The sequence below is a fragment of the Nothobranchius furzeri genome, chromosome 14 (assembly GCF_043380555.1).
Source record: "Nothobranchius furzeri strain GRZ-AD chromosome 14, NfurGRZ-RIMD1, whole genome shotgun sequence".
Taxonomy (NCBI): Eukaryota; Metazoa; Chordata; class Actinopteri; order Cyprinodontiformes; family Nothobranchiidae; genus Nothobranchius; species Nothobranchius furzeri.
The window spans coordinates 16,865,762-16,893,231 of NC_091754.1; the positions used below are offsets into that span (position 1 = coordinate 16,865,762).

General features: G+C 40.6%; 1 protein-coding gene across 3 annotated transcripts in view; it reads left to right on the forward strand.

The window, feature by feature from the left end:
* Positions 1-26,572, forward strand: part of LOC107390240 (polyprenol dehydrogenase) — a 49,275-nt gene extending 22,703 nt beyond the window's left edge. For 2 of the 3 annotated variants that reach the window (XM_054747033.2, XM_015966852.3), the window contains exons 3-7: positions 7,736-7,804; positions 16,742-16,843; positions 19,937-20,144; positions 20,245-20,452; positions 21,785-26,572. In XM_054747033.2, coding sequence (XP_054603008.1) covers positions 7,736-7,804; positions 16,742-16,843; positions 19,937-20,144; positions 20,245-20,452; positions 21,785-21,964 — 767 coding nt within the window. In that variant the 3' untranslated portion in view covers positions 21,965-26,572. Of the gene's footprint in view, positions 1-4,788; positions 5,312-7,735; positions 7,805-16,741; positions 16,844-19,936; positions 20,145-20,244; positions 20,453-21,784 lie in introns of those variants that run through there. The other variant, XM_070543948.1, reaches the window with a different exon arrangement.
* Positions 26,573-27,470: the final 898 nt, after the last annotated feature.

A 27,470-nucleotide genomic window follows, 5' to 3' on the forward strand; every position in this document is an offset into this window, starting at 1 on the left:
GGAGCTGCATCCTTCAGCCTTGAGTGAACCGCTGCACATCAGGGCAAATAAAACAGTGCCCTTGAAAAGCCCTGTGTGATAATCCAAGATTAGCATGTCCGTGTGTGTCCAGAGAGGAAATGAGAATGTGTGTGCTGGAAAGCGGTATTGTGTGTGCGCGTGCATCTCTTTTTATGCCACTTGTATGGTCAGTATGCAGCAAATCCGGACAGCTGATGAATGTTCAAATTGTATTATTTTTATGACTAATCATTTTAGTGAGTAATTATTTTCTCCAGTTTGTGGCCAATGAGAGTGTAAGTTAATATTTGTCATTTGTATGTCTTAAACTTCTGTTTCAAATCTTATCACTACAACAAAATGTATAATTAGTAATCATGATGAAACATTTTCACAATTGGAAATTATGCTTTTACAGCTTTAAAGGGCCTGCTTACTGAGAAACGGTCTAATATTTGTTCTTTATGAAAAACGGTCTGTTACTCTGAGCTGAATATGCAGGCTGAGCGTTAACATTTTTCTTCAACCCCTATTGCCGGCATTAGTCTCAGAAATAAAATAGATGGGAAAACGATTGGGTAAGAAACAGCATTGTCTTCTATGTCACAGGAAAAATTAGTATTCATTGGACAGCAGAAGCTCAGGCAGTAGAGCGGGTTGTCCAGTATTCGGAAGGTTGCAGGTTTGATCCTGGCTCCCACTAGAGAATGCTGCTGTTGTGTCCTTGGGCAAGACACTTAACCCGCCAGTGTACGGCAGGCCTCGCCTCTGTCAGTGCGCCCCAGAGCCGCTGTGGCTATATTGTAGCTCATCCCCACCAGTGTGTGAATGTGTTTGTGAATGGGTGAATGACATGGGTTGTAAAATTCCTTGTGGGGTTGTCGAACCCAAAGAAGGCGCTTTACAAATACAGACCATTTTACCATGGACTCACCCACCTTGGCTTAAGAACATGGGAAGCTGTGTTGATTTTGCAGCCAAGAGAGGTTAGAGCGCGTCTTGTCTAATAGAAGCTAAACATTAGCGTTTGCAACTTTACAACATGGCGGAACACATTTGGGATTGTGTTCTTTGAAGAGATAAAACATCAGTGTTGCGTTTCTACGTAAGAAGACAGCAGAAGAGTCACATTGCTGTTAGCCAATCAGAGGTCAGATGTTTGCATATCACAAATATAAAAGGAGTAAAACTCCATCAGTGTTGGGCAAGTTACTTCAAAACTGTAATGCATTATTTATTACTTGTTACCCTCATTTTTAATTCATTACATTACAAAATTACTGATTTTAAAATGTAAGGCATTACACTACTTTTGCATTACTCTAAGTTACTTTCACCAATACAACTTCAATATGAATCTGGTAATGTGATGCTCAGTGAGTTCATGACATATATGTGGAAGGTGATGTGGTATCTGAGCTAGGATTGCTGTTAAAAACAGTCAGATATAATAACAGTGCTTTAAAATGATTGTTTATTAAATAAAAGCAACAACAATCTCTACTCTCAGCACGCTGCCATCTTATATTAACTGATCAGGGAGTGAGGTGGTGGGGGCTCCAAGCCTATATTTGCCTTGGTCCCCAAATGCCTTGATACGGCCCTGGATGTGGGACTGACTTCTGGGGTGATCTGACTCTATCACATATATAAATATTAAATGCTTGTATATTATTGTTTTTCACTGGTAAAAATGTGTATTGGGGATAAATCTACCTACTTTTTTTCTTTTCAAGCACTTTGTTTTGTTTTCTTGATTTTATTTGAATAATTTCCTGCCCTTTCTCTCTCTAACCTTCCTGCATGCTGCATGTTTTCTCCATCTTCCAGAAAAAAACTGTTTCCTAGACTTCCTACTTTCTAACGATCAGCCAAAGGGATCTTCACACGCGCGGCGCTCCAGCAGTAATGAGTTGAAATCACCGGGGCACAGATTATGAACTCAGCTGAGGCAAAGCACGTCAGAAAAGCACAAAATACCAGAGAATATGCGCTGATATGAACAATTGCAAGTGAATTATTTTGTTTTAGTGGAGCGATTTTGTGAATGTTACAGCGGCCGCGTGGAGGACGCAGCTGGAGTAGTTGAGCCGTTACCGCGGCGTCCTCTCTGCCCGCAAAGCTGAGTCCATAAATGACGTAATATATGCAGATACTGGATCTTTCTTCGGGTTTCCCGCTATTTGAATTTTTAAGGAACACATCTTGATTCTGGGTTTAAAAATGCATTGTAATTACCGCGTTACTGACAATTGTACCGAGTAAATATTACCATTTTCTTTCCCTGTAATGCCTTACATTACCACATTACAGCAAAAAGCAATGCAAACAGTAATTAATTACTTTTGTACCGCATTACTCCCAACACTGAACTCCATATCCTGGCATTTCCACCCCCCTCTCCGACGAATAATTTTAGCCCCCAGAAACAGGAGCGCAAGACCTTTTTTTTATCCCTGAAAACAGCAAATTTTAGTTTAAAAAAAGTTAATGAGAACTTTAAAAGGGTGGTACACAGAGACAGTGGAATCCTTGTTCTTTTTGAAATATGATCGGTTACTCTACATTGCATTTCCATGCTGAACATGAACATTGTCCTCAACCCATTTTGCCTGCATGACTCGTAAAAACAAAATAGACAGGGAAACAGTTGAGCCAGAAAATGTGTCAGATCTACGTCAAAGGTAAAATTTGCATTCATGGACTCACCCACCTTGGCTTGTGACCGTGAAAGGCTGTGTTAATTTAGCATTCAGGAGAGAGCAGAGCACGTCTCTGCTAATAGAAGCTAACCATTAGCATTAGCTAATCCTCAGTATGGTAAAACAGGTTCAGGCTTTTGTTATTTGTGCAGGTAACACATCAACATTGCATTTTTATCCAAGAAAGATAAACGAATAAAGATAAAGTCAAATTGCTTTTAGCCATTTAGAGGTCAGATGTTTGCATGTCATGAACATTAATACTGTAAGTAAGACTCCAAATCCTGTTATTTTACACCCCCTGTTCTTCTAACAAACTTCAACCCCCTGAAAAAGGAGTGCGAGAGCTTTTGATCACTGAAAACAACACATAAAGCATTCATTCATTTTAGAGATGACAGCAAATCTATTGAAAAATGAGTCTGTGACTCCTTTTTAAAAATATGGCTTTCTTATAATCTAGGTAGTCGCACCAGTCATGTTTCTCCCTCTTTTTGTCGTGATTTTGCATGCATGTTTCAGCATGCTCTGCCAAAACAGTCACATTAATCTTGCAGAGTTTGATTTAAGACTCAATCAGGCTTAAAACATATGCAAAAGCTGTTAGTTGTTGTGACATGAATCTAAAACTCCAATTGGAATGAATGTCAGATTAAGGGGCTGCAGTTTATCCACCAATCACGTGGGGAACCTTGCTGAGTCGGTGCCCAACGGTTAGGATATGGATTTATTTGATCAGTCAGAGCATTTATTACGTCAAATAAATCAGAGTAGTTTTCCCTTTAAAAAATCAGAAGGAATTTATTTGTAAAATTTTACAACATAACATTTTGTGTCAAATCTTTTCTTGACTGTTTGCTTGCGTTAATTAGTAGTGCTTTACTGTAAAATGACAGTGTCACTCTAATATGACCACTTTTTCCAGTAACGACTTACAAGTTACTATTTCCATATCAGTAATTTAATTAAAGTTACTTGTCCAAGACACTATGCATTACTGTTTTTGTGATTTGAGAAAGATATCAAGCCAAAACCAGTGCTGGGAATAGCAACACACCTGTAGCAAACAAAAGCACATACTGTATCCAGAACAAGCAGCATACGATTCTACTAAATGACCGAACGACATTGCGGTCTCATTCCTTGGAATGGAACTCTTATGCATGGTGCACAATTAATACCAACAGAATTAGCACATTTGGAACAGTGAACAAAACATTAACAACATCCAACACAACACTGGAAAAAAAAACCCCAACTAAACACACCAAAATAGAGCAAACATCTGGAAATCGGGCCACCCACAATGCACCTCGCTCCCCTGCTTGTTCCGCAGTCATTAAAATATTGTACTGATCCCGCCCACTGTGGAACAAGCAACAGGCGAGGTGCATTGTGGGTAGCCGGCTTTTAGTTGTTTTGTCCTATTTTGATGTGTTTTTGGGTGTTTCATTGCTAGGCTTCTTTTGACTGTTGTTTGAGTCATGTTCAATAGGGAGCCTAAGTCACGCCCATCTACTTCCGGACCACAGGTACCCAGAAGAATGAAAAAATGCAAGTCATGCTAAATGCTTTTTTTTTTTTTATTCCGCATGTTATGTGCCATGGATTTCACAAACGATGTCCATGAATTCTAAAGATGCATTTTGATACCAAGAAAGCGCTTATTTTCGAACGGGGGAAATGCTATTTTAGGTTTTGTGCGTAGTCCAGGACTACAAATGTGCTTCACCAAACGTCATCAAACCAGACACGGAGAAAAATAGAGGGAAAAAAGGCTGTAAGTTTAGCAAACCTAAAATCATTTGTTCAGGAGGAAAGAACCACCATAAATCTGGCCATTTGGTAAGTAGCAGCTATGCTAGGGCAGAGGAAATTCTGTGGTGATGTAATTTATTCGATGTACTGATGTCTGATTTGTAGTCATGCTAATTACAAACTTTTTGACCATAGCTAACCACAGCAAAGTCGGAAGGCAGGAACCCCCAGAGAACAGTCCAGAACTCCAGAATAATCTAGAAATCCAGACCAGGAGGGAAGCAGATGCCAGAAGATGGTAGGAGAAGGCAGCGATATCTTCTCAGGCAATGAGGACATCTGGTGGAACTCAGCAAATCATCAAAAACACACACAGAGCATTAGACCATAGACCTTCACAGATGGCGTCTGATGGAAAAGAATAAAGAAAAAAAAACACCAACTAGGACTATTTGTACGCTATATATACTATGTATATGGAGACTATGTAAAAATGACATTACTTTAAATAGAAGTACAACATATTTGCAATCAAGGACGTAAGGCAAAGTGTATTAGAAAATAACTCTTTTAGCCCCTTTGACTTGTATTTACTATTTTTTGCTCTTCCGGGAACCCATGAGCCGACCGGAAATGGAGAAGACTGAGGCTCTCTATGTTCTGATGGTGCGATTTTTGCACACGCCCGATCTCCGTTTAAAAAAATGTGATCTGCAAATTCTGATCAATGCCTTTCAGAGTGGATCAAACCAGCTGGCTGTCGCTGCTACTATGGAGCCTGTAGAGACGCTGAATGGAGCGTTGCTTCGCCCCTCCCTTCTCTCACACTGCCGGCACGCAGTGGCAAAAATGTAAACAAGCACGTCTGCTGAACTTTTCCTGTGACAATTGATGAAAAGTTTTCATCCTAAAATGAGAAATACGGCGCAGATGAAGCTAGTTAGAAGTTTTAGAGTACGAGGTGAGTTTTTACGGCTCGTTGCAGAAATGCATCAACAGTCAAACACAACACTTGTCTGTATGAGCGTGACACTCATAGCTGTGCAATTAACCTGTGAAATAATGAAAGACATCATGCTAGATCAGCAGCTTGTGATGACACCTGGTTCTGCTCATTATAGGAGCAGCTTTAATTAAATAAATAAATATAATAACGTGGCTCTGCAATATCGCATGGACATCGGGGGCAGTCCCACTGGACTGGCAGACCGGGGTGGTGGTCCTCTTATTTAAAAAGGGGGGTCGCAGGGTGTGTTCCAATTACAGGGGGATCACACTCCTGAGCCTTCCTGGTAATGTCTGTTCAGGGGTTCTGGAGAGGAGGGTCCGTCGGATTGTTGAACCTCAGATTCAGGAGGAGCAATGTGGTTTTCATCCTGGCCGCGGAACACTGGACCAGCTCTATACCCTTAGGGGGAGGCTTAGGAGGCTGAGTGGGAATTTGCCCAACCAGTCTAAATGTGTTTTGTGGATTTGGAGAAGGCGTTTGACCACGTCCCTCGGGGGGCCGTGTGGGGGGTACTCCAGGAGTATGGGGTACCAGGCCCTCTGATACGGGCTGTTAGGTCCCCCCTGTATGACCGGTGTCAGAGCTTGGTCCGCATTGCCGGCAGTAAGTCGGGCTCGTTCCCAGTGAGAGTTGGACTCCGCCAAAGCTGCCCTTTGTCACAGATTCTGTTCATAACCTTTATGGACAGGATAGGTGCAGCCAAGGTGTGGAGGGCATCCGTTTTGGTGGCCTGAGGATCAGGTCTCTGCTTTTTGCAGATGATGTGGTCCTGTTGGCTTCATCAGAACGTGATCTTCAGCTGTCGCTGGAGCAGTTCACAGCCAAGTGTGAAACAGCTGGGATGAGAATCAGCTCCTCTAAATCCGAGACCATGGTCTTGATTCGGAAAAGGGTAGAATGCCTTCTCCGGGTCAGGGATGAGGTCCTGCCCCAAGTGGAGGAGTTTAAGTATCTCGGGGTCTTGTTCACGAGTGAGGGAAAACTGGAGCATGAGATCGATAGGCAGATTGGTGCTGCATCTGCAGTGATGCGGTCATTGTACCGGTCTGTCGTGGTGAAAAGAGAGCTGAGTCAGAAGGTGAAGCTCTGGATTTACCGGTCGATCTACGTTCCTACCCTCACCTATGGTCAGGAGCTTTGGGTAGTGACTGAAAAAACGAGATCGCGAATACAAGCGGCCGAAATGAGTTTTCTCCGAAAGAGTGGCTGGGCTCTCTCTTAGAGATAGGGTGAGAAGCTCGGTCATTTGGGAGGGGCTCGGAGTAGACCTGCTGCTCCTCCACATCGAGAGGAGCCAGTTGAGGTAGCTCGGGCATCTGGTTAGGATGCCTCCTGGACGGCTCCCTGGTGGGGTTTTCTGGGCACGTCCAACCGGGAGGAGACCTAAAGGTAGACCCAGGACACGGTGGAGGGACTATGTCTCTCACCTGGCCAGGGAACGCCTTGGGATTCCCCCGGAGGAGCTGGCCCAAGTGGCTGGGGAGAGGGAAGTCTGGGCCTCTTGCCTTAGGCTACTGCCCCCGCGACCCGACTCCGAATAAGCGGATGAAAATGGATGGATGGATGGACTATAATAATAATATACTGAAAATTAATTGAACCAAGCTCTTCTAAATACTGAACCGAACCAAAAACAGTTTTAGCGTATTGTTACATTCCTAGTAGTCAGTAATCAAATTACTATTTTAAGGTAACTGTGGTAACACTGTTTGAAACATAGCGATGCAGTTTTAGAATTTAATGTTTGCTACATGAGCAGCAGTAGCCTATGTAAAGGAAACACTGGTAAGGCTGGAGAGTTGTGAGAATGAAGCTTAAATTGGGTATTTTTATAGAATTTAGATATTAAAATGATTTACCACTTCAATCTAACCTGAATCTTACTGCACAAGATCGGCTTATTCTAAATTTATTACTGCTTCAAAGGACTTAATAAAACTTTTACTGCGGTAGCATTAAAATTGTATAAGATTATAAAATCAGCCTTCACACAATAGGCAGCCTTCATACTTTGCATTATCTTTGAAACCTGGTTTGAACTTTTTAATACGTTTTTAAGAAATTAGCTGAGCCATTTCATGTCAGCGCACAAAGCTGTTGCTCAGGATCTAAACTGGCTGCAGGAGGAACTCTCAATTTAGTGATCTGTTCTCGCAAATGTGTTGATAAAGAGTGGAAACTGACAAGGCAGAAAATCTGCATGACTTTATCAAAGCCTCAAAGTGCTTGGCAGGATTTATATTCATCTGTGGTTCTTGTCTTTCAGGTGGGAGGGATGAGCAGGAGGGTCTTGCTGCTGTCAGAAGGATTTGTGAAGAGCACAAGGAGGCCAAAGGTACTAATGCAAACAGATTAACCACCTACACAAACACATAGATGCTTTGTGCAGAAGTGGGCTTGTTTTAGCATCTTTTTTTTTTTAAAGGTAAAGCTGGATTGGTCTGTTTTAGCTGTCAACAGACACATTTTCAGGCATGCACACTTATTCTGAGAGTGTCCTTGATGCAGGATGAGTAGCACAAGGGCTAAAGCTGTGGAAGGGAAACAGAGGGATGGTAATGAAAATCCCACATCTTCAGCCAGACACCCTTTATCATTTAGCTGCTGCCTACACACAACGTCCCTGAGTGACCCACGGCGTCAGATCCTGAACCTTCCATCTGCGACCTCGGCTAATCACGCCGATGTGTTCTACCACATTGAAGAATAAATTAAATGATTTTTAGGTATAGAGAAAAAGTGTAATGTTGCAGAGGTGACGGGGAGAAGCCGTCACAGTAAAAGATACATGGACAGAAAAAAAAGTGGGATGAGAATGGAGATGATGGAGATAAGAAGAGACAAATGATAGTTGAAATTTATCATTTAATCGACTAAAATTGTCTGTAACTCCAGTGTTGAGAAATCGAATCATCTGACCTTCACAGTACCATAAATTCAGCCATGATGTGGTGACAGAAGCCTCATAAGTTATTCCTTCCTGTGCCGAACGACCTTGATCTTTTCCTACCATGTGTGTCAGTTCCTATTTACCTCACAGGATCATTAAAATTAGTGGCAGAAAAATAAATGATAGATTTTTTATTAGGAACAGAACTGTAAGAATGAACTCTGACTATGGTATTCTCTTTCTGTTAATATTAATGGTAGCCTTTGTTTTAATACTTATTTTAATACAAAATAAATAATTTTATAAAGTTAATTAGTGCCACATTTAGGTAATTATAAATGTTATTCCATGTTTTACCTTGCACTGGTTGTTATCCTAGATTTGTTCTGTTTTCATTTCTCTCACTTTTTCTAAAATAAGCAGATTTTTTAAATAGAAAGAGAATGTATTAATTGGTAAATCTAAAAAAATCCCACATTTAGATGAAAGTGCATTAAAACAAAGAAATAATCAAAACGTGATTTTTTTTTTATCTTTCAATTTCCCTTATTTCTTTTTAAAGCCAGTCGAGTGTTTATAATATTAATGTTAATGTGAGATACCATTGTTTCGTGCAGTTTTGTTTTCTGCATTCAGACTGTAGCTTTTGTTGATTATTGTTCTGCCTTGTGGAGAAAAGCAGCAGTGGGCTGGCCGTCGAGGTCCCAGCTTGTGTTTAAGTGGCTGTCAGGAGCAGAGACGGCAGTCATGTAGCCGGTGTCATTCAAGTCGATTTCCCTGGACGTGGCTCTGGTGGATTTGATTACTTCTTTTGTAATTGGCAGGCACTGAGGCGTAAGGGACACGGGGGTGTCTACAGCCAAGTGCTTGTGCGCTGAATGAGAATTTGTTGATGTGTGTGTTTTGAGTTTGCAGACCGAGACAGTAATGGATTCTCATTAGTATGTGAGGCAGCAGCTTAAAACATCTCTGTCCAAGAAGCCCTTTGGCATCCTTCCCAGTTGATGTGTGTTTGTTTATCGTAGAGAAGTAGGCAACGGTTTATAATCGTCGTGTAGACTTCAGAGGCAGTTTCGTCTGATGAGTTCAAGGTGTCACCAGTAGCCATCTGAGTCGCTTTTGAAAGTTGAGTCACATTTCCTTTGTTGCAGACTCTCAATTTGGAGCTGCTGTCAAATTGGCATTAGATTGCAAAGTGTGAGCCAGCATCAGGATGTTAATATGAAAATCTGATGGACTCACCACATGTTTGTGTCACGGCGTGTGTGTGTGTGTGTGAAGGCAGAAAACAGTCCAATGGAAATACACAGATGACTTTAGACTTGGTGGTGGTCAACGAAGTTAGGGCATGTTGTTATAAAGTTACTCCTGCACAAACACAAACACACACACACACACTGGGTATTTGTGTAGTATAACCACAGGCGGTGCTGACTGTCCGCTAACTTTAGTCACGGTGCACTTGAAAGCAGCACAGTGTGCCTCAAACCATAGGCCCAGATTAACAGTGTGAAGCAAGGCAAGCTGTGTGGGTGCTTCTGTGGTTGACACACATTACATTTTCCCTTAGCCTGAACCCAAATGCACACTTTTAGGAACAAAGATGTAGGTGTAACAAAGCCTCAATGCCATTTGCGAAAAGAAGAAAACCGATCTACTGGTTATCAACATGTGTTACTGAGTCAGCCTCGCTGTACGAATGTGCAGCTGTCTTGACAGCGGTGGGTATCGTTGCATTAGTACAGTCGGCGGTTGAGTGAAGCCCCAGCCTGCTTTTCCACACGTCTGGCTGGCATGCTGCCCAGATTCTTGGATTTCACTGTGGTTTTTATCAGGCAGCTAAGAGTAAATATTCTTACTTTAGTTTTTTTAAAGTAGAGTATAGTCTTGGGCGGTATTCAAATTTTTGTACCGTCCAATTTCCTCTACATTTTACCACTGTGTACGGTATTACGTAGACAAATTTAAAAAATGATGACGCAAGCCTCGAGCGGAACTACCGAACTGGTGGTTTGGACCTTCACCGTTCAGGAACTGAATAACAAACACTATTACTAAAACAATAGCAACATAATATTAACAACTCTAAAAGAATGCAGCTTATGTAAAGATTTTTCGCCTGAAAACCCAGCATGTTTACCCTTTCCGGCTTCAACATAGGACATTGTGGACCGACTGCTGAAAACCCGCTTCGATGAGCTTGTAGCACAGACTTACAGGTACTTTTGGGCTAGTCGTGACAGCTGGGGGAAGGAAGGCAACATATTTTCCAACAGAAAAGTGCATTGTTGTCTCTTCTAATAAGAGGCTCCAAACAGAAGGCTGCTATTTCAGCTCTGGCTAGTTCCTGCGTTGACGGGGTCATCTTTTGATTGCAATAATTTCATCATCAGCGTTTACCGGCTCTCCTTTTAGGTTTGCTTTGAACCCTTACTCCAAAACTGCAGAAGTTGTGTTTTTTTTTAGACACCAAGTCAGTTTGTGCGCAAGCTGCCATTTTCCTCTCGGTGCGTCTCTGCGCTCACGTGGTGACATTACGTTCATAAACTTTATGGAATTTCTCTAAAAGTTGGACAAAACATTAAAAACTATTTAAGTAAAACTGAAAATTCAACCACACATCCATTTTGTACATGAAATGACTTTATTTATTTATTTATATTTTTTTAATCCTTGTCTCCTACTTGCATTGTTTTTTTTTTTTTCTGACAATATTGGAATTTGACACATTGGTATTTTTTAACACCGGCTGTATATGGTAATGCCATCCTAGCAAAGTAGAGTAGATGCTGGAAAAAGCCATTCAAGCCATCTGCATTTTGAAAAATAACAATTCTAATGTCAGTCTCCCGTTTTCTAGCTTGGTGTAACACCTATTCAAATCAATTCAGTTTATTTATATAGCACCAAATCCCAACAAGAGTACACTCAAGGCACTTCACAAAGTAAACGTTCCAATTGAATCTACTCATTAGTGCATTGAGTTCAGTTCATTATGTCAATTAGTTAAAAGTTTCCAATGTAAGACACCCAGTAGAGTGCATCGAGTCCCTGACTTGTTCTGTCAGAAACTTTACAGCAATCCCCATATGAAAGCCTAATTTACACTTCTCCGTCATCTCCGCGAGGGAGACACACACACACACACACACACACACACACACACACACACACACACACACACACACACACACACACACACACACACACACACACACACACTGTCAGAGATGTTTTGCTCTCAGACTCCTCTGTCAGCTGGGGATTGTTGCAAAACAATTTCCCACCAGGACAACAGAGGGCGTAGCACAATTCTTACGTATTTGGTCCTCTTTGGTCCTCAAAAATGTATTTACTGTTGTGTTTACGTTGTTTTAATGAATTTCAGAGACTTTTTAACACGGACAAATTTGTCCCTCATTCCTCTCCACCGCTTCATGCGATCAGCACCAATAAACTCACGTTTCTCATTATTTCCGTCCACAAATAAAACACTTGCTGCATATAATTGTACTCCTTCGTTCACGGGTAAATAAACGTTCATATTTTCATACTTTTCCCACGATGCATTCTTCAATCTGTTCTGTGTCTGCTGCTAAATATCTTTTTATTTTCTGAAGCAACAAAGGCAGTGCTGTTGACAAATTTACAGGAAGTGGCGTACTGACCAGTCTCTGTCTCTTTTGACGGATAGTTAAAAATTGGCACTTGTTTCCATCACCCTCTGCAAACTAGTCAGAGAGCTCTTGTGCCGACACTTAATGGCATTGCGTGTCCCCATCCCAATGCAGACCAAGAAGTGTAAATTAGGCTTAAGCAAGCATGTAGCGACAGAAAAGAGGAAAACTCCCCTTTAGCAGGATTAAACCACCAATAGGACCTGCCTCAGTATGAGCAGTCACAACTTTTCTGCCATAATTCCTAACGGGACATTCTCAATGATTGGATGAGGTGAATGCTTGGCTCCATTCATCTAAAATCATCATCATGTTATTTACCATCTTCTTTAGCATGTAGGTTGTGCAAGATCTCTGCTCTCCTGGAAGCGAGAGGTCAAATTGAATGTGTTTAACACCAATGCATTTCAATATCAGATTTAGTTATAATCCAGCTTAATCATGTCTGTTGTAGTCAGTCGGGACACAAGCATGTTAAAGCCAGGTGGAAATGGGGATTTGTTATTATGATGGAAACATTTTTTCCTCCTTGCTCTTTCAAATTTGTGTTGCAAAGAAACTCAATAGTGATCAAAAGAGAGAAAAAAAGTTTTGTTAATTTGAGGGTTTTTAGCAGTTTTAAGGAAGAATTTCTTGTAGCTTTTAATGCCCAGTTAAACCAAGATCTGAGACTAAAACAACTGTTAAAATGTTTTTCTTCTGATTAAAGGAGGAGGACGTTAGAATGACACCCTGTGGTCAAATTTGAGTACTGCGGTCCACATTTCAAAACAATGGAGGCCTCCATGAGATGTGCTCCCCCTCTTGTACCCGAGTTAGTAAGTTGATTAGTAGAGTTGTTGGTGAATAAAAAACATAGCTTAGAATATTTTAGAGCCGACTATTTGTTTCCAATTCACCGTTAGCATCGTTAGCTCAACATTAGCAGGATTGCAGTGTGACGTACATCTGTCAGGCTTTACAAATCCTAGAGTTTTGCTGTTGATTTTCTATCAGAAGTTAATGCAAGAGATAGGTGCAGGAGTATTTTCATCTTCAGCCTGCATGGCCAACACAGAATGACTGATTATAATCAGAAATCATAGTTTATAAAATGTTTTTTCAGTGTTCCACACCTTCAAAGGTACAAGAACTAACAGCAGGGCTACTACTTTCACAGTCAATTTTAAAGTCAATTTTGTTGTACACTTGTGCAATGACAATAAATTATCTTGAATCTAAAACATCCAGTTCTATATGGACAACATATATATGGACATTCGGTGTATGACATCACAAAAGGAAACATATGGAGCATCAGTTACCAGTTCCTGCTGAATTTCTTTATTTCTAAAATTTGATATTGGAGAAAACAAATGAAAAAGTAAATTGAGCAACAGTTGTATCATTTTTGTAGGTTTTACAGAGAAATTAATGAAAAAAAATTATTATTATTATTATTATTATTATTGTTATTATTATTATAACAATGATGATGATGTTCAAATAAAACCAAACAAACATATCTTCTCTGGCACTCGAGTACAGATGCTTTCTTCTTTTGCTCCCTTATATTTTTTCCCAAGGCTCTTTGTCCTGTCTGCCCATAGAGCGCTTCTCTGCATTTCTTCTGAAAAACTCTATTTTTTACTAACCATGGATTTGATAAACTGGTCATTCAATGTGATCGATAAGATTTTTCCAACAATGAGAACGGAGCAGGGGGCTCCCACATGTCCACAGGGGACGCACCCGGTAAGATATATTTTGGATTCCTGGAAGGAGTAGAAGATCATATGCCTCTTCCAGCTGTCCATTGAGTACATCAAAGACGTGTGGATATTCAGTCTGATGATCACTGGATTTCTCCTGATTGAAGTGGGAAGATATCTGGTTTTCTGAAAATTTGGGAAGACGGGAGCAATTGGAGGGCGACCCGCACCCACGGAAAGCACCGTCCATATGGAGACTTCTCAGACTGGGACGTTACTCGAGGTGAATCGTAAGCTGGACAATGTTCTAGCTGTGATACCGGCATTAGTGCACAAAATGGATGTCATCTCGGAGAGAGTCACCGGACGGTATGGACAGGTTTAAAACCCAAAATTGGCTTCACTGAAGGACTGGAAATAATCAGTTTAAAAACTGAAGGCAGAGAGGAAAATTATCTCAGCCTGACCCAAACAAATTCTTGTTATCTGAATCTGAAGCCCTGGTAGCCTTGAGCTGCAAACAATTAAAACCCCCATGAAGGAATGCAGACAGATGCTGTGAAAACCCCCACCTACCCCAACCTGCCTTCGGATTGGTGGACTTCAGCCTTGCAAGGTTGTCAGCTGGAAGAGTCAATGTGCTCTTCTCTTCTCCCAAGATCTCCCCCCCACCTGTGACCGTACAGTAGATGAGCGCCTTAGATGGCTGCTCTCGCTGGGGAAAACAGGATCCCCCCGCCTTCTTATTGGAGTCTCATGTTGTGAATTGTTGATGTTCGTGCTTATATGTTTGAGGTGTTTTTTTGCATAGCAAAGCTACACCCTGCCAGGAGTAACTCTGGAATGCCTTTTTTTCCCTCCCCCAATTTATCCTCATGTAATCCCCTTTTCATCTAAATGAAATGAGCGCCGTTCATGGCTGCTCTCGTGGTCTGCCTGTATCTGTTTTGTCTACATGTGTGTGTGTGTGTGTGTGTAACCTTGGTCAGGCTGTGCTGCAGAGTCAAATTTCTATGCTTCGGGACGCTGGAGCACTGACAATAAAGCTTTTCTGATTCTGATAAATGTTCTTACCACTATTTAGATGCAAACATGTGTTCTGTATTCTTTGTTTTCCTTTCTCTGTACCCTTTTTGTCTTTCACTCACACACACACACACACACACACACACACACACACACACACACACACACACACACACACACACACACACACACACACACACACACACACAAGAGGTGAGTGGCATGCCTTGGAGATACGTTTGCTATCAGATCTTCATCAGGGACAGCTGCACTTTCATCCATCTTGGCAGCCATTTTTTATCATTCCCATCGACTCGCCTCTCCTCCGCTCCCTCTCGGTCATCTTCCTGTCTCAGTCCATTATATCTGAGCCTCTTCAGACACACCGGGGTTATGGAAAGGTTCAAAACATTTTTCTTTTGCTTTGAAAGTCAAGGTTTTCTGGTAAAATGTTCATTTGCTTGCTTTGTACCTTGACAAATGTTAACATAAATTAAATTAACCAAATTCAAAAATGGCCCAAAATGTATTTTATGGGTTTGTTTTGGATTTTTGCTTTGCTTTGGATAAAGGCATAAAACAGGACAGTGCTAATAAATAAATATGGCGCTTTAAGCTGTTGACACATTCTTGACCTAATAGCCTTAATGTGATTATAAACTTAATATTCATTATAAGCTAAATTAGCCTGTCACAACACAATATTTAATACAAAGCATTTAGGAGGAAAGAGGGAAAAATTATGTTTATTTGGTTAAATGTTAAAAGAAAATCTGCATGATTGCGTCAACTATGTAGATATTAAGAACGCACCAATCAGTAAATATGTTTTACACAAAATACTGGAAACTTCATTCATTCATTCATTCATTCATTTACGAAGCACCTTCCTGCTGCCAGTCAAGGCAGCCCAAAGTGCTGAACACAGCAATATAAAACAACAGGCATTAAAATAGAGAACGATACATCCTAACAGTAAAAATTAAAAAGTACTACAGTGAATGCTTTCCTCTGCCTCAGATCAAGATTGTTTTTCTGTGGTTATTTTTGAAGAAAAAAGAATATTTGTTCTGTTTGACGATTGGAAATTTACAAATAAAGTGTTAAAAATGCTGTTTTGTAGGATCAGGTGTGTTTCTGTCCACTTTTATCCTGCTTTTAATTGTATGAGACAGACAATAGTTTTACTTAATAAAACAAACATTTGTTCTCTACAAGCGTTTGAATGCCAACACTGATATCTGCAGGAGTTGTGAAACAATTTGAAGTGTTTGCTGATGAGATGAGTTTTCAATTTGCAGCTGATGATTGAAACTGAAATTCAATCTTGTCTGCAGTGCAAGATCCATTTTAGAAAAATTGGGAACCTATGGAAACCAGAAATAATAATAAAAAACAGTCAGTTTTTGTTTTTTATTTACTGAAACACTAAATGAGGAAGAAACTAAAGCAGCTGAACACGAAATGGCTTTGCGTTTGGAGCCATGCAGCAGGATTAAGTCACACGTTTTAGGTGTCATCGATTCCTTCTACATTACAGTATTGCATCATCAGAAGACATCGGGATCTGCCTTCTACTTTACTCTGTGTTTTGCATCATTGTTGTGATTTCCCAGCAGGGACACAAAAGCCTCTTTTACATTAATAGACAATCTCCAAGGTTTTGGCTGGCCTCTTCCCACTTTTGTTGTATCATACATTAACGGTTATTAGCTTTGATGGGCTCAGAAAAAAAAAACGTTCTTTAGATCAGCGATAATGTGCTGAGGAAGTGGAAGCATATTGGTGTTAGTACTGTGGTGAGAGGAACCCACGGAGACTCCGGATGAGATGATTAATACACTCTTTGATGTCTTACCAGCAAAACTGCTAGCAGGAATAATCCACTTTCAATAGCTCTGACTTGTGTGTGTGTGTGTGTGTGTGTGTGTGTGTGTGTGTGTGTGTGTGTGCGTGCGTGCGTGTGTGCGTGTTTCTGTCGATTCCAGTGGAGTTCAGGAAATTGGACCTCGCCTCTTTGCAGTCTGTTCGTCAGTTTACCAAGAGCTTCAAGGAGAGGGACCTGCCACTAAATATTTTGATTAATAATGGTGAGTGTGAATAATATGAATCGTTCTTCTAATGTAAAGATGGAGCTCCACTTGAATGTGTTAAGTGTTTGATACATATTTGGTAAAGGTGTCGACATTTTTTGTCCTAAATATTATTGAACACTATTGGCATTAAAATGAAATATTGTGAATGGTCTTTGTTGGTTTTTATTCTAAAAAGGGAAAATCCACTATTTGGAGCCTTTTAGCATGAGAAATACCCAGAAACCCATTTTTGGCTGTATTCATGTATTTTCCTGTTTCCATTGCAAATTCTGAATTTTATTTTGAAATTCCTAAAATGGCTTAATGTTTGGGATTATACGTCTCTCCATCTTTCTGCTCCCAACATCAGGCCCTGCTCCCAATGACGCCACCATGGACGCGCCCTCAAGGGTTGGCCATAGCCACCCCTAGAAAATTGCTGCCCCCCCCCCCCAGCAAAAGCCAGTGTTAATAAATCATATTAATGTTCAGTCAAACCATAAATTGATCTTATTTATTCAAGAAATAATTTCAAAACAAAATAAAAATAATACAATTAACGAGAAAAGAAATAATCAGAATAAAAAAAATACATGTTTCTGCTGCTCACCATTTAAAAAAAAAGTTTTTATCTCCATTTTTTTGTGAACACAGCAACCGGTGAATTAAACTAAAAAAATACATTTTAAAATTAAATTAGAAATAACATTTTAAATAACGGAAATAAATTTTTTTGAAATGTTTGTGTTTATAAAATTTAAGTTAAATGTTTTGGATACGTAGTGTTTTTTTTTAATAAAAATGAATGAAGGAGCAACGCAATACATCGTCACAGGCTAAACTCTCCCAGAGTTACCAGATGGACCAATTTGGTGTGCCACCCCAAAAATTTCTTTGGCCCCTTCTGGCCACCCCTGTCAAAATTTTCTGGAGTTGCCCCTGCTTGTCCCTCCCTGGAATTCTAGTCTCTGGTTTGAAACCTGTTTCCTCTGGCCACCAGGATATGTGGCTTAGGCGACTAGTGCCTTGCAGCAGACTTGGTAGTCTGGTGGTGTGTGCTGGGCTGACATGCAGTTTTGTGCAGGTTCACATCCCGATCAGGATATGCACTTGTCAGTATGATGTTTTCAGTACTTTATTGTTAAACTATTTAAAATATAAGGACTAATATGTTTGTTTTTGTGTTTTTGTGGGGGGTTTTTTTTTTGCTTTCTTTCTTTATTTAGCCAGTGTGAGTCCATGTGAGGTGAGCAGAGTAAATGAACCAAACTGATGCTTAGAAATGACCAAATTGAAAGATGTTTGGAGACACAAAATATTTTTTAGAAAATAATCAATAAAACTAAAATATAAAAACATGAAACTTGCTTCAGCTGGCTAAATAAATTACTGCCGGCACCACCGGGAGTCTAACCCATGTCAGCACATGGCTGAGATGGCAGTCAGACACCTTAACCTCTGGAATATTATATACCAGCTTGCCTAAGAAGCTGTTGTAAACACGTTTTGTCAGAGCGGGCATGAGCAGACTTTCACTGAAACGAAGCATTTTACGTAGGGCTGGACAGTAATTCAATATTGATATATATCATTCGATAGACATGTGGTTCAATAGAAAAAATGGATCATTAAAAACTTGTATTAAAAGTTTCCTTTCTTCATCATTGCCTATCGAGTAGCTTCATACGAGAGTCATTACTTACACCCAAGCACGCTCCGTCTCCAAGCCCTCCCCTTTCAAACCTCATCAGACAGCAATGTGACTTAAACAAGATGTTGCAGCAAGGAGAGGTGCAAGAAGCTGTCCCAAAAAGGTTACATTAGTTCACCAGTGTGGCAATATTTTCATTCTTACAAGTCTGACAAGAAACAATGGTTTGCTGAGAATCAATAAAAACTAAGTCTGGTAACGCAACCAACTTGTTTTTATCATAAAGTAATGACAGAATGGCTAGGGCCGCACTTAAAATGCATTTTCTACAGTTTTCATATAATTTTCAATAATTATTGATATCGATTGATAAAATGTATTTTTTTTAATCGATAGGACATTTTTCTTTATCGTCCAGCCCTTGTATAAATTCAGGCTGACAAAAATAACTCTTATTCAAGATAAATGACATCTCAGTAATGCCAACAATAATATTTTATCATAAACTTCTGCATCTGTCCATACCATGTTGCAGAAGCAACATGTACCGTATGTGTCGATGTATCGAATATTGGTAAAAAGGCCTTCATCGAAACCATCCCTAGTATTCAATAGAAGTTTGAATCTTCTGCAGAGGAGTGTGATTCTAAAGCAGCAACAGTGTAAAATTTGCACGTGTGTGTAGCGGTGTTAAAAGCACTAGACACCCGCTTAGATATTAGAGCTATAAGTTACCTTCACACTCGTTTAATAACATCTGTCGCTGTTCTGGTTGAGTGCATCACTTTTACGCTCTAAAATATCAGTGCAAAATGTAACCTTTATGTAATTTTTTTAAGTTATTTGGTGCAGAGTAAATGCATAAAATCTAAATTGTGTTCATAACGACCAATTTAGTTCAGGCATTTAATTTTTAACGAGCTTCCTGAGATCAGCCTCAGGTCAAACTTCTACGTTGGGTCAAAAAAATAAATCCCGTCCACATAGATGTGTAATTATGTGATGCTGAAAGATTCAGTGTGTCCTTTTAAATCTACCAAGGCTGTTTTATTTTTATAAACAACTATTGATTGCAGCTAGTGGGTTATTCGTGCCAACGTGAATGGAGGTTGGTATTGGCTGACTCGTGTAAGTCACGTGGATCTGAAACGGGGCGGGGGGAGTTTTGGTGACTGATGAAGCAAGGACCTCGTAATATATCAAGCATGTGTTTACTCCTGTCTTGCTGAACTCTGTCTGATAACACAGCAACTGATAGGATGGAGCATCACTCTGTCTTTGTCTCTATTGCCAAAGCTCCTAAAGCAGCAATGGACTGTTGGGGTGTTGACAGCAGTTAATGTCTTGTTGAAAACACTTTTTAACCTTTCTGTGCTGTGATGTTTTGTCTAATAAATAAAATTTAATATACATATGAATATGTTTTAGTTTCCTACCTAATGGTTTGTGTGTTCAAGCGGGTGTGATGCTCCTGCCTGAGGGGCGTACGGACGACGGATTTGAGCTGCACTTTGGTGTGAACTATCTTGGCCATTTTCTGCTGACCTGGCTGCTGCTGGACACCCTGAAGGATTCTGGGAAGTGTGGTGACAACTCTTCCGTGGTCAGCGTTTCGTCGTCAGCCCATGGCATCGGGGAGATCAGACTAAATGATCTGAACTGCCGGTAGGTGGTGGCTCCAGTTCTTCAGAACAATTTACAAACTTGTCGTAGTTCTAGAGCATTCTTTTGAGGTGTAATATGCTGTATTGCTTTCTGTCTTCAGCCAACATTATTCAGCTCATGCTGCATATTGTAATAGTAAGCTGGCCCAGCTGTTATTCAGCTCCCACCTCCATCAGGAGCTGCAGCTTGGAGGCTTTCCAGTGATTTCATGCGCTGTGGATCCTGGCATGGTGGACACGGCTCTGTATCACCATCTCTGGACACCTCTCCGTATGGCACAAAGTCTAATCGCCCGCCTTCTTTTTAGGGTAAATCACTGAAGAGCCTGCTCTTTGTATTTAACAGCACAAATAACGATGTACGTTTCTGTCAACGCAGCAAAGTTGTTATGTAAATGTTATCATTTTTTACTTACAAATTAGCGTTTAAGTAATGTTTAAGAGTATGGTAGAATAAATGAGTATAGAATAAAAAATGTTATTGCATTCATTGATTTTATTGTGACAGGACTAGTGTCTGCTGTGTAAGGATAAATGCTTAGAAACGGAGCAGCAGCTGCTAGCGCTAGCAACGCTTGCTATCTCTAGAATTTCACAGGTTGTATTTATGTGGAAATAAACATTACAGAGTCATCTTGTTACATATTTGAAATTATATCGATATTTTAAAAATGTTCCCAGTCCTAACATTTTTTTTTAAGTTTCCTTATTGAATACATTTTATTTTCTCTGCTGCCTTATTGGCCCTGCTCCTTTTGTGTCAACCTCATAATTAGTTGTTTCCTGCGGGCGGGTTGTCCAGTAATTGGAAGGTTGCAGGTTCGATCCCAGCTCCCACCACAGAATGCTGCTGTTGTGTTCTTGGGCAAGACACTTAACCCGCCTTGCCTGATGGTGGCGGTCAGAGCGAACGGTGGCACCAGTGTATGGCAGGCCTTGCCTGAGCCCCAGAGCAGCTGTGGCTACATCGTAGTTCATCCCCACCAGCATGTGAATGGGTGAACGGGTATTGTGAAGCGCCTTGAGGGGCTGTAGAACCCTAAGAAGGTGCTATACAAGTACAGGCTATTTACAAACAGTCCATCCATATAACTGAAAAAGAACTACAAGGGTGCTCCATTGCACTAAAAATAACAGTTTGGAAGCATTTAAGGAGGTAAGTCGGTAGTAAATGTCAGCTGAGACATAAATAAAGTAAATTGCTAAAAACAAAAAAGAGAGAACCGAATCAATAACACAAGCCAGACTGTTTACAAAAACACGGTTTCTGACAGTGATCGGTCAACACTCGGAGGAAGTGATGAATGCAACAGCTGCAGCGTTCCTGTGAGCAAAGCAGCAACTGGTGAGCTGCAACAAGGAACCAAATGTGCCACAAAGTACTATTTTTTTCCCCTCAGAAAGCCGCTATTGGTGGTCTTTTTTTTTCCATCACTAAAAATCTTCCATATGTGGCCAAACAAATAGAAACCTGCCATTTGTCATTCTGATAGATGTGGTCCCCTTGGTGATTCATAGGAGCGACTGATATCCGCCTTCGTAAATAGTCTGGAGTTCTACATGCAAACGCAGCTTCACACAGGTCGGGATCTGTCACTTAATTAAGAAAAATTAAGAAAATTGTGTATCTATTCCTCCTAGACTCCTGCAGAGGGTGCTGCCACAGTTCTGTCAGCTGCTCTGTCACCAGCCCTGAATGGGGACTGCGGAGGAGGCTACTGGGCAAATGGGCGCAGAGAGATGACCACACCGCCATCGTTCAACCCCCAGCTTCAACGAGGCTTATGGGAAGTCAGCATCCAGTTGCTGGGCTTACAGTAGCAGGTGACTTTGAGATGACCAATAGGACTAAAACCGTTTGAAAACATCATGTAAAGACTTCAAACTTGGGTCCACTTTCATCTTCAAGATTTTTGACCTTCTTAAAGCTCGCAACAAAGTGTTGCACCGGACCCATTGGTTGTAGAGGGTCGGACAAGCTACCGTTTGCTCCAGCCATTGCATTGAAGGGCTACAGGGGGGTGGAAGGCAGTTCAATTTTCTTTGAGCAAGCAAACAATACATACAAAATAAATAATAAAATAAAAACGATATGTCAGTCACAGAGAAGGAGGCAGCTGCTGTCCTTTAGTCACAAATCAGAAAGAAGTTTGTGACTTGCGGCTGAATCCCAAGTTTAGTCAGTAAATGTGGTCCACACTGAAATCCGTAGTCGCATTCTTGCTTCAATCACTTGAATGTCATTAGGCGGGCTTTAGGAAAAATACTTCAAAATGTTTTTTACGAAGCAATAACTTAATCAGATATCCAAATTTGGGCTTTACAGATCAACCAAATCACGTGAAATTCAAAATAAATGTGTTGATTTTAACCCAAACATTCAAATAGCAAGATAAAATAAGCTCCAGTCTATACTGCTGTTGCTGTTTGCAACACACATGGTGACACATCATTCAGTCATTTCCTTCATTCCATCCAGCCTGTTTTACTTTAAGCACTTTATTTAGTCTTTCTTCTACTTTTATTGCACATTTATTGTGAAGACATTTAGGACCTATAGGAGGATCTATGAAGACACGCCCCTATATAAGTGGGCTTAGCTATGAGATTATGTCATCATCTCAAGGGCAATGAAACATTTGGGCTTATTTCTGGGAATTTGTAAAAACCCTGGAATATGCAGGTGCATCTGGAGGCTTCCATCTGCTAATAAACAGAAAGGAAAGCCAGAGGAACTATTCTCTTTTTTCTGTGGCCATTTCTCTTCTCTTCTGTGAAAACTTCTGTTACTGTCTGGGCGTTGATGCACACGAGTCAAGAATTAACTCACACGAGCCCCAGATTAAACGGGAAAGCACTTTCTTTATAGCCTGCAAACTGTGACTGGTTACTCATCGCTGCAGCTAATGCTGCTTCCTCATTTGGCACCTCTCCCAGTGCATTGTGGGATTGAGATATCCCAGTGGTGAGATTCAGACGCTATCTGCTAAGCTGACACACCACACACAAAATGCTGGAAGCAGTACATCCAGGAAAAGGCTTATCCAAACAGCAAACAAACATGTCTGTCTCTCGTGGAGGGGCACGCACACACACACACACACACACACACACACACAAGTTCAAAATGCGCCATAACGCCTTTTCCACTGTGACTGATGCATTTTAGCGCTGAAGATCAAATGTTTTTTGGAATTTGACATGTTGAAGCTATGTTTTGGCCAATGAGCATCCAGCCTTTGTCATTATTTGCTGTATATGAAGCAATAGTATCACTGTGTTCACTAATTTAGCTGTCAGAAGAGTGTGAAATGATATACCAGCCTCAAGTTACCCAGGAGTCAAAAATTTGTTTGTCTCTCTTTGTTTATTAATGTTCATTTGAATAATTTTAGATTGTTTGATTCAAAGTTGTTAAGCCTGTTCATCAGCGGGGTTCGGTTCATCATTGGGATGCAACTCACAAAAACTCTCAAGGCTCATCTGAACCATCTATTCTTTTGTAAATGAGGATTACTCTGAATTCAGAGGCGACACATGCTGGCCTTCCTTGTCAGAGCAAAAATCTGGAGTTTTTCTCAGAGGACACCATCTAGAGGTGGAAAATGTATTGCATCTTAAGCCCCTCCCCCTACTTCCACGATTATGTCCGGAATGCGCACCTCTAGCCTGCCAACAGAGCTAAAACACATCATTTTACAATTATTATTCTCACGTTACGTTGTTTATTCATAAATATATTTTAAAGGTGTGGTTGACTGAGTAAACATTTTAAAATGATTCTTTCTAGTTCTAATCGGTCACTCTGAGACTTTCATGCAGGCTGAACATGGAAACGCTCTTCGACACCCATCTCCTGCGTTAGCTACTGATAGAAAACAGATGGTCCTGCTGTTTTCAGTCCACCTCTGCACCTAGAAAAATCTGCATCTCAGAGCAAGAGCATGGCTTTTTTTTAAAATGACTAATAAGGCATTGATATACACCAGAGAACACTGCAAATGTATTGATTGTCCATAAGAAACGTCGCCAACTCTGCATCCGTTAAGGTACTTCCGCAAATGCTCGTGCACGCTCTGCGATTGGCATTCGCACATAAGCGGGTATCCAAAGCCTGGGTCACGCCACGCCCATGCAGTCATTTTAAAAAGAAGCCATTCTAGTTACTGAGAGCGGCTACATGTGGAGCGCAGCGCCACGTCCCAGAACACCGGTCCGTGTCACTCCGCCGAAGATAGGCACTCGTTCTGTTTCTGTGGTGCAGCTGTTAATGACATTGTGGGCTACTTTACAACATGTACTACGACGTGAAACGGCACTACAGCACAAACCTACCCGCCAAAACACGGACGAGGAGCTTATGAATGCTACTTGACTATAGTATTGATAAGTTTAAAGTACTATTGATCTTAAAATATTGTACTAAACAGCATACTTATCCATTTTGAAGCCTCACAAAACACGACGGGAGGTCTGATCACATAAAAACAAAAAAGTCACTTCCTGTTCTCAAGTCCCACGTGATGTTGTGACTATAGAGCGATTTTCCAAGAACCGCTCAGCGGCAGAGCGAGTCCTGTGTAACCATTTGGCTTCCTAACACCGGTGCATCGGTCTTCTGTTCCCTGGGCTTAGCTCTATTGGCTAAAGCTGAGTCGAGGTCAATTCAAAATGCATGGGGCTCTACGGGGCGGGGGCGGGCTTAGAAAAAAAAATCACATATTGCCTGCATTATATCACAGTACAGGCTAAGTCCATCGCTTTTAAGGATTTCTAAAAAAAAAAAAACATCATAATTCCTGAAAGGGGAAACTGGATTGCTGCTCTAACTTGTAAGGACAGCTGAGGTCAGAGATTTGGGATTTATTACCTTTTTGTAGGGATTCCTCCAATGAATTCTGTAGGAATTTAAATTCTGAATGAGAAACTTTGGCTAAGATGAACATGGTGATACATACCGTATATAGAAATAGACAAACCTGCTTAGTTACAAAACAGAAATGCAAGCAGTTCAGATAAATTATTTTTTTACTTGATAATTTGAGTGAAATTAGTTAGCTGGTTAGTTTTTTTGTTAATGTGAATGGTATTTTTCCAATTAAGGGCACGGGATTGTTTCTGTTAACTGGGAAACAAATGAAGCTCAGAAGACTTCTGATATCACCATCAGCTTTAGTTTCTGAACAAACTGGGACATTTAGACTTTTCATTTAAAGCAAACAATCCATTAGTTGGATGTTTTCTTAGATTTGTGTGAGCTGACTCTTAAATGCCAGCAATATTTTTCAGTTTTAATGACTGAGTTTTGTTTTCTGCTTTTTTCATTGTTTCCACCATATTCAAATAGTGTGTGTGTGTGTGTGTTTGCTTCTCTGTTTGAGCCTGTCTCCCTTAAGCTACTGTAAGTTACTAAGTAAATAACAAGCTACCAATTATATTCCCAGTCAAACAAATGTGCTCGTTTCCTGTGACACTAAATGAAAACACCAGTTTACTGTTCAGCAAGGCGAAGTGTGTGCTACATCCTGTCAAGAGCTGCTTGTTTTTTCTCAGTCCAGCTGCTGAAGTGGGAGTGTTTGAACAAAAGGAGACCAAGAGAACTCGCATTTGTGCACAAGGTTATCCAAAGACAGGGCGTTCTTGTTGCATTAGCATGCAGACGTGTTCTACTCAGACGGGATTACGCGTTGAACTTTCTGAACTCGAACTGCAAAATCCAGTAAAAGAGCTAAACGGCTCGATCAGCTGTCAGTGATGTTGTCTTAATGTGATTAACCTGTTCGTTTTGAAGCATCAACGGAGACCAGTGGAGATGTATGTACACTGAATTTGCTTTAGTAGCCATTCCTCTTGACTGACTTGGGATTACATTTATATTAAATGTGCCAGTCCCGTGTTCTGCAAAACCGCAAATGTGTGTATATACATGAAGAGCTGATGAGAAACTATGTACAGAGGCGACCTGATGACCTGAGTCCTTATGGTACGATTCCAGTTCAAAGGAATAAAAAGGTATATTTTGATGCATTCGAAGCGCACGCTGTCGAGTCTACGGGTGATAAAAATAACCTTTCCACAGATCCACTGTAAATACTCAGTCCATCAGAGCCTCTGAGTAAAATGTTTTCATATTTTCCTGTTGGTACAAATGCACATCTGACTGCTTTTGCTGTGCCTAAGAAGAAAATCTCCCTCATCTATGTGACTGTGAACTTTCTTCATGTAAAAATCAACACGTAGGAACTGTGGTGCCGTCGGGTCTTGTGTAATGTTGTGTTTTCTCATAAGAATGGTTCGATTCCGAGTGTGTGTGCGCGTGTTTTAGGTAATGAGTTTGATGTCTATGTTTTCTGTAACATTCCAGCAACGGCTACCACCTTTTTTTTTTACTATCCAAAGCCTCTCAATAAACATATCATTGTGCCACTTGCCCTGCGTCTTCTTGCGCCGGCTCAGCGAGAATATGTCAACCTGATTAATCTCAGTATGAGACATCACGCCTCTGGCTATGTCTGAACTTTGGAGACATCCTCAGATCCTTCAGTGAAACACACATTTTTACGTCCCTCAGCTCGACTAGGTGTATGATGGTTAAGGAGGGAGTAAAGAAAATGAATTGTGAAAAGAAAAAACCAAATTAAATCTCTTAAAGGGAGTTTATTTAAGAAAACATCTCTCTGGGCTGGAAGGAATAAATATAATTAATACAAAAACACAAATGGTCATCCAGAACTGGGGAATAAACAAAACGAGCTCTAATAAACACAAAGCACAAGCGCATAAGGTTGGGTGAAAACTACAACTAATGCAAAAAGCTTCACCAAAAGGGTGAGCCGAGTCTCTCTTTAACGAGGACGATACTAACTAGACAAACAAACGAAGGTGTTTCACTAGAACAGATCAAAATCACTCAGGTAACCACAAGCTAAGCTAAAGTCTACCCAAAGGAGGGAGAGAGAGGAGAACACCCCCCCTTGCCAGGTGTTTTTTTTTTAAACAGGGAGCACCTTGATTAGAATTACAGCTGTGCAGGTAGCATGCTGAGGCCATCTAGTGGCCACAAACAGACATGGTATGTTGCGCACATAAATCCACAATATCTTTCCATCATTTTAAAGATGACTTGGAAACATCTGATGTTCTTCGTTAGGAATTCATGTATCCTCAACTATTAGAAAAACATGTAGATGCACTAGACATTTATGATGTTTCTCTTTTTTTTATTTTGCACAAATGACTTTTAACCAAACAAACTTCATTAGACATTTAGCATGACCAACATGCTTCTCTTTAATCTTAGAAATGACAATACCTCACGGGTGCTTTT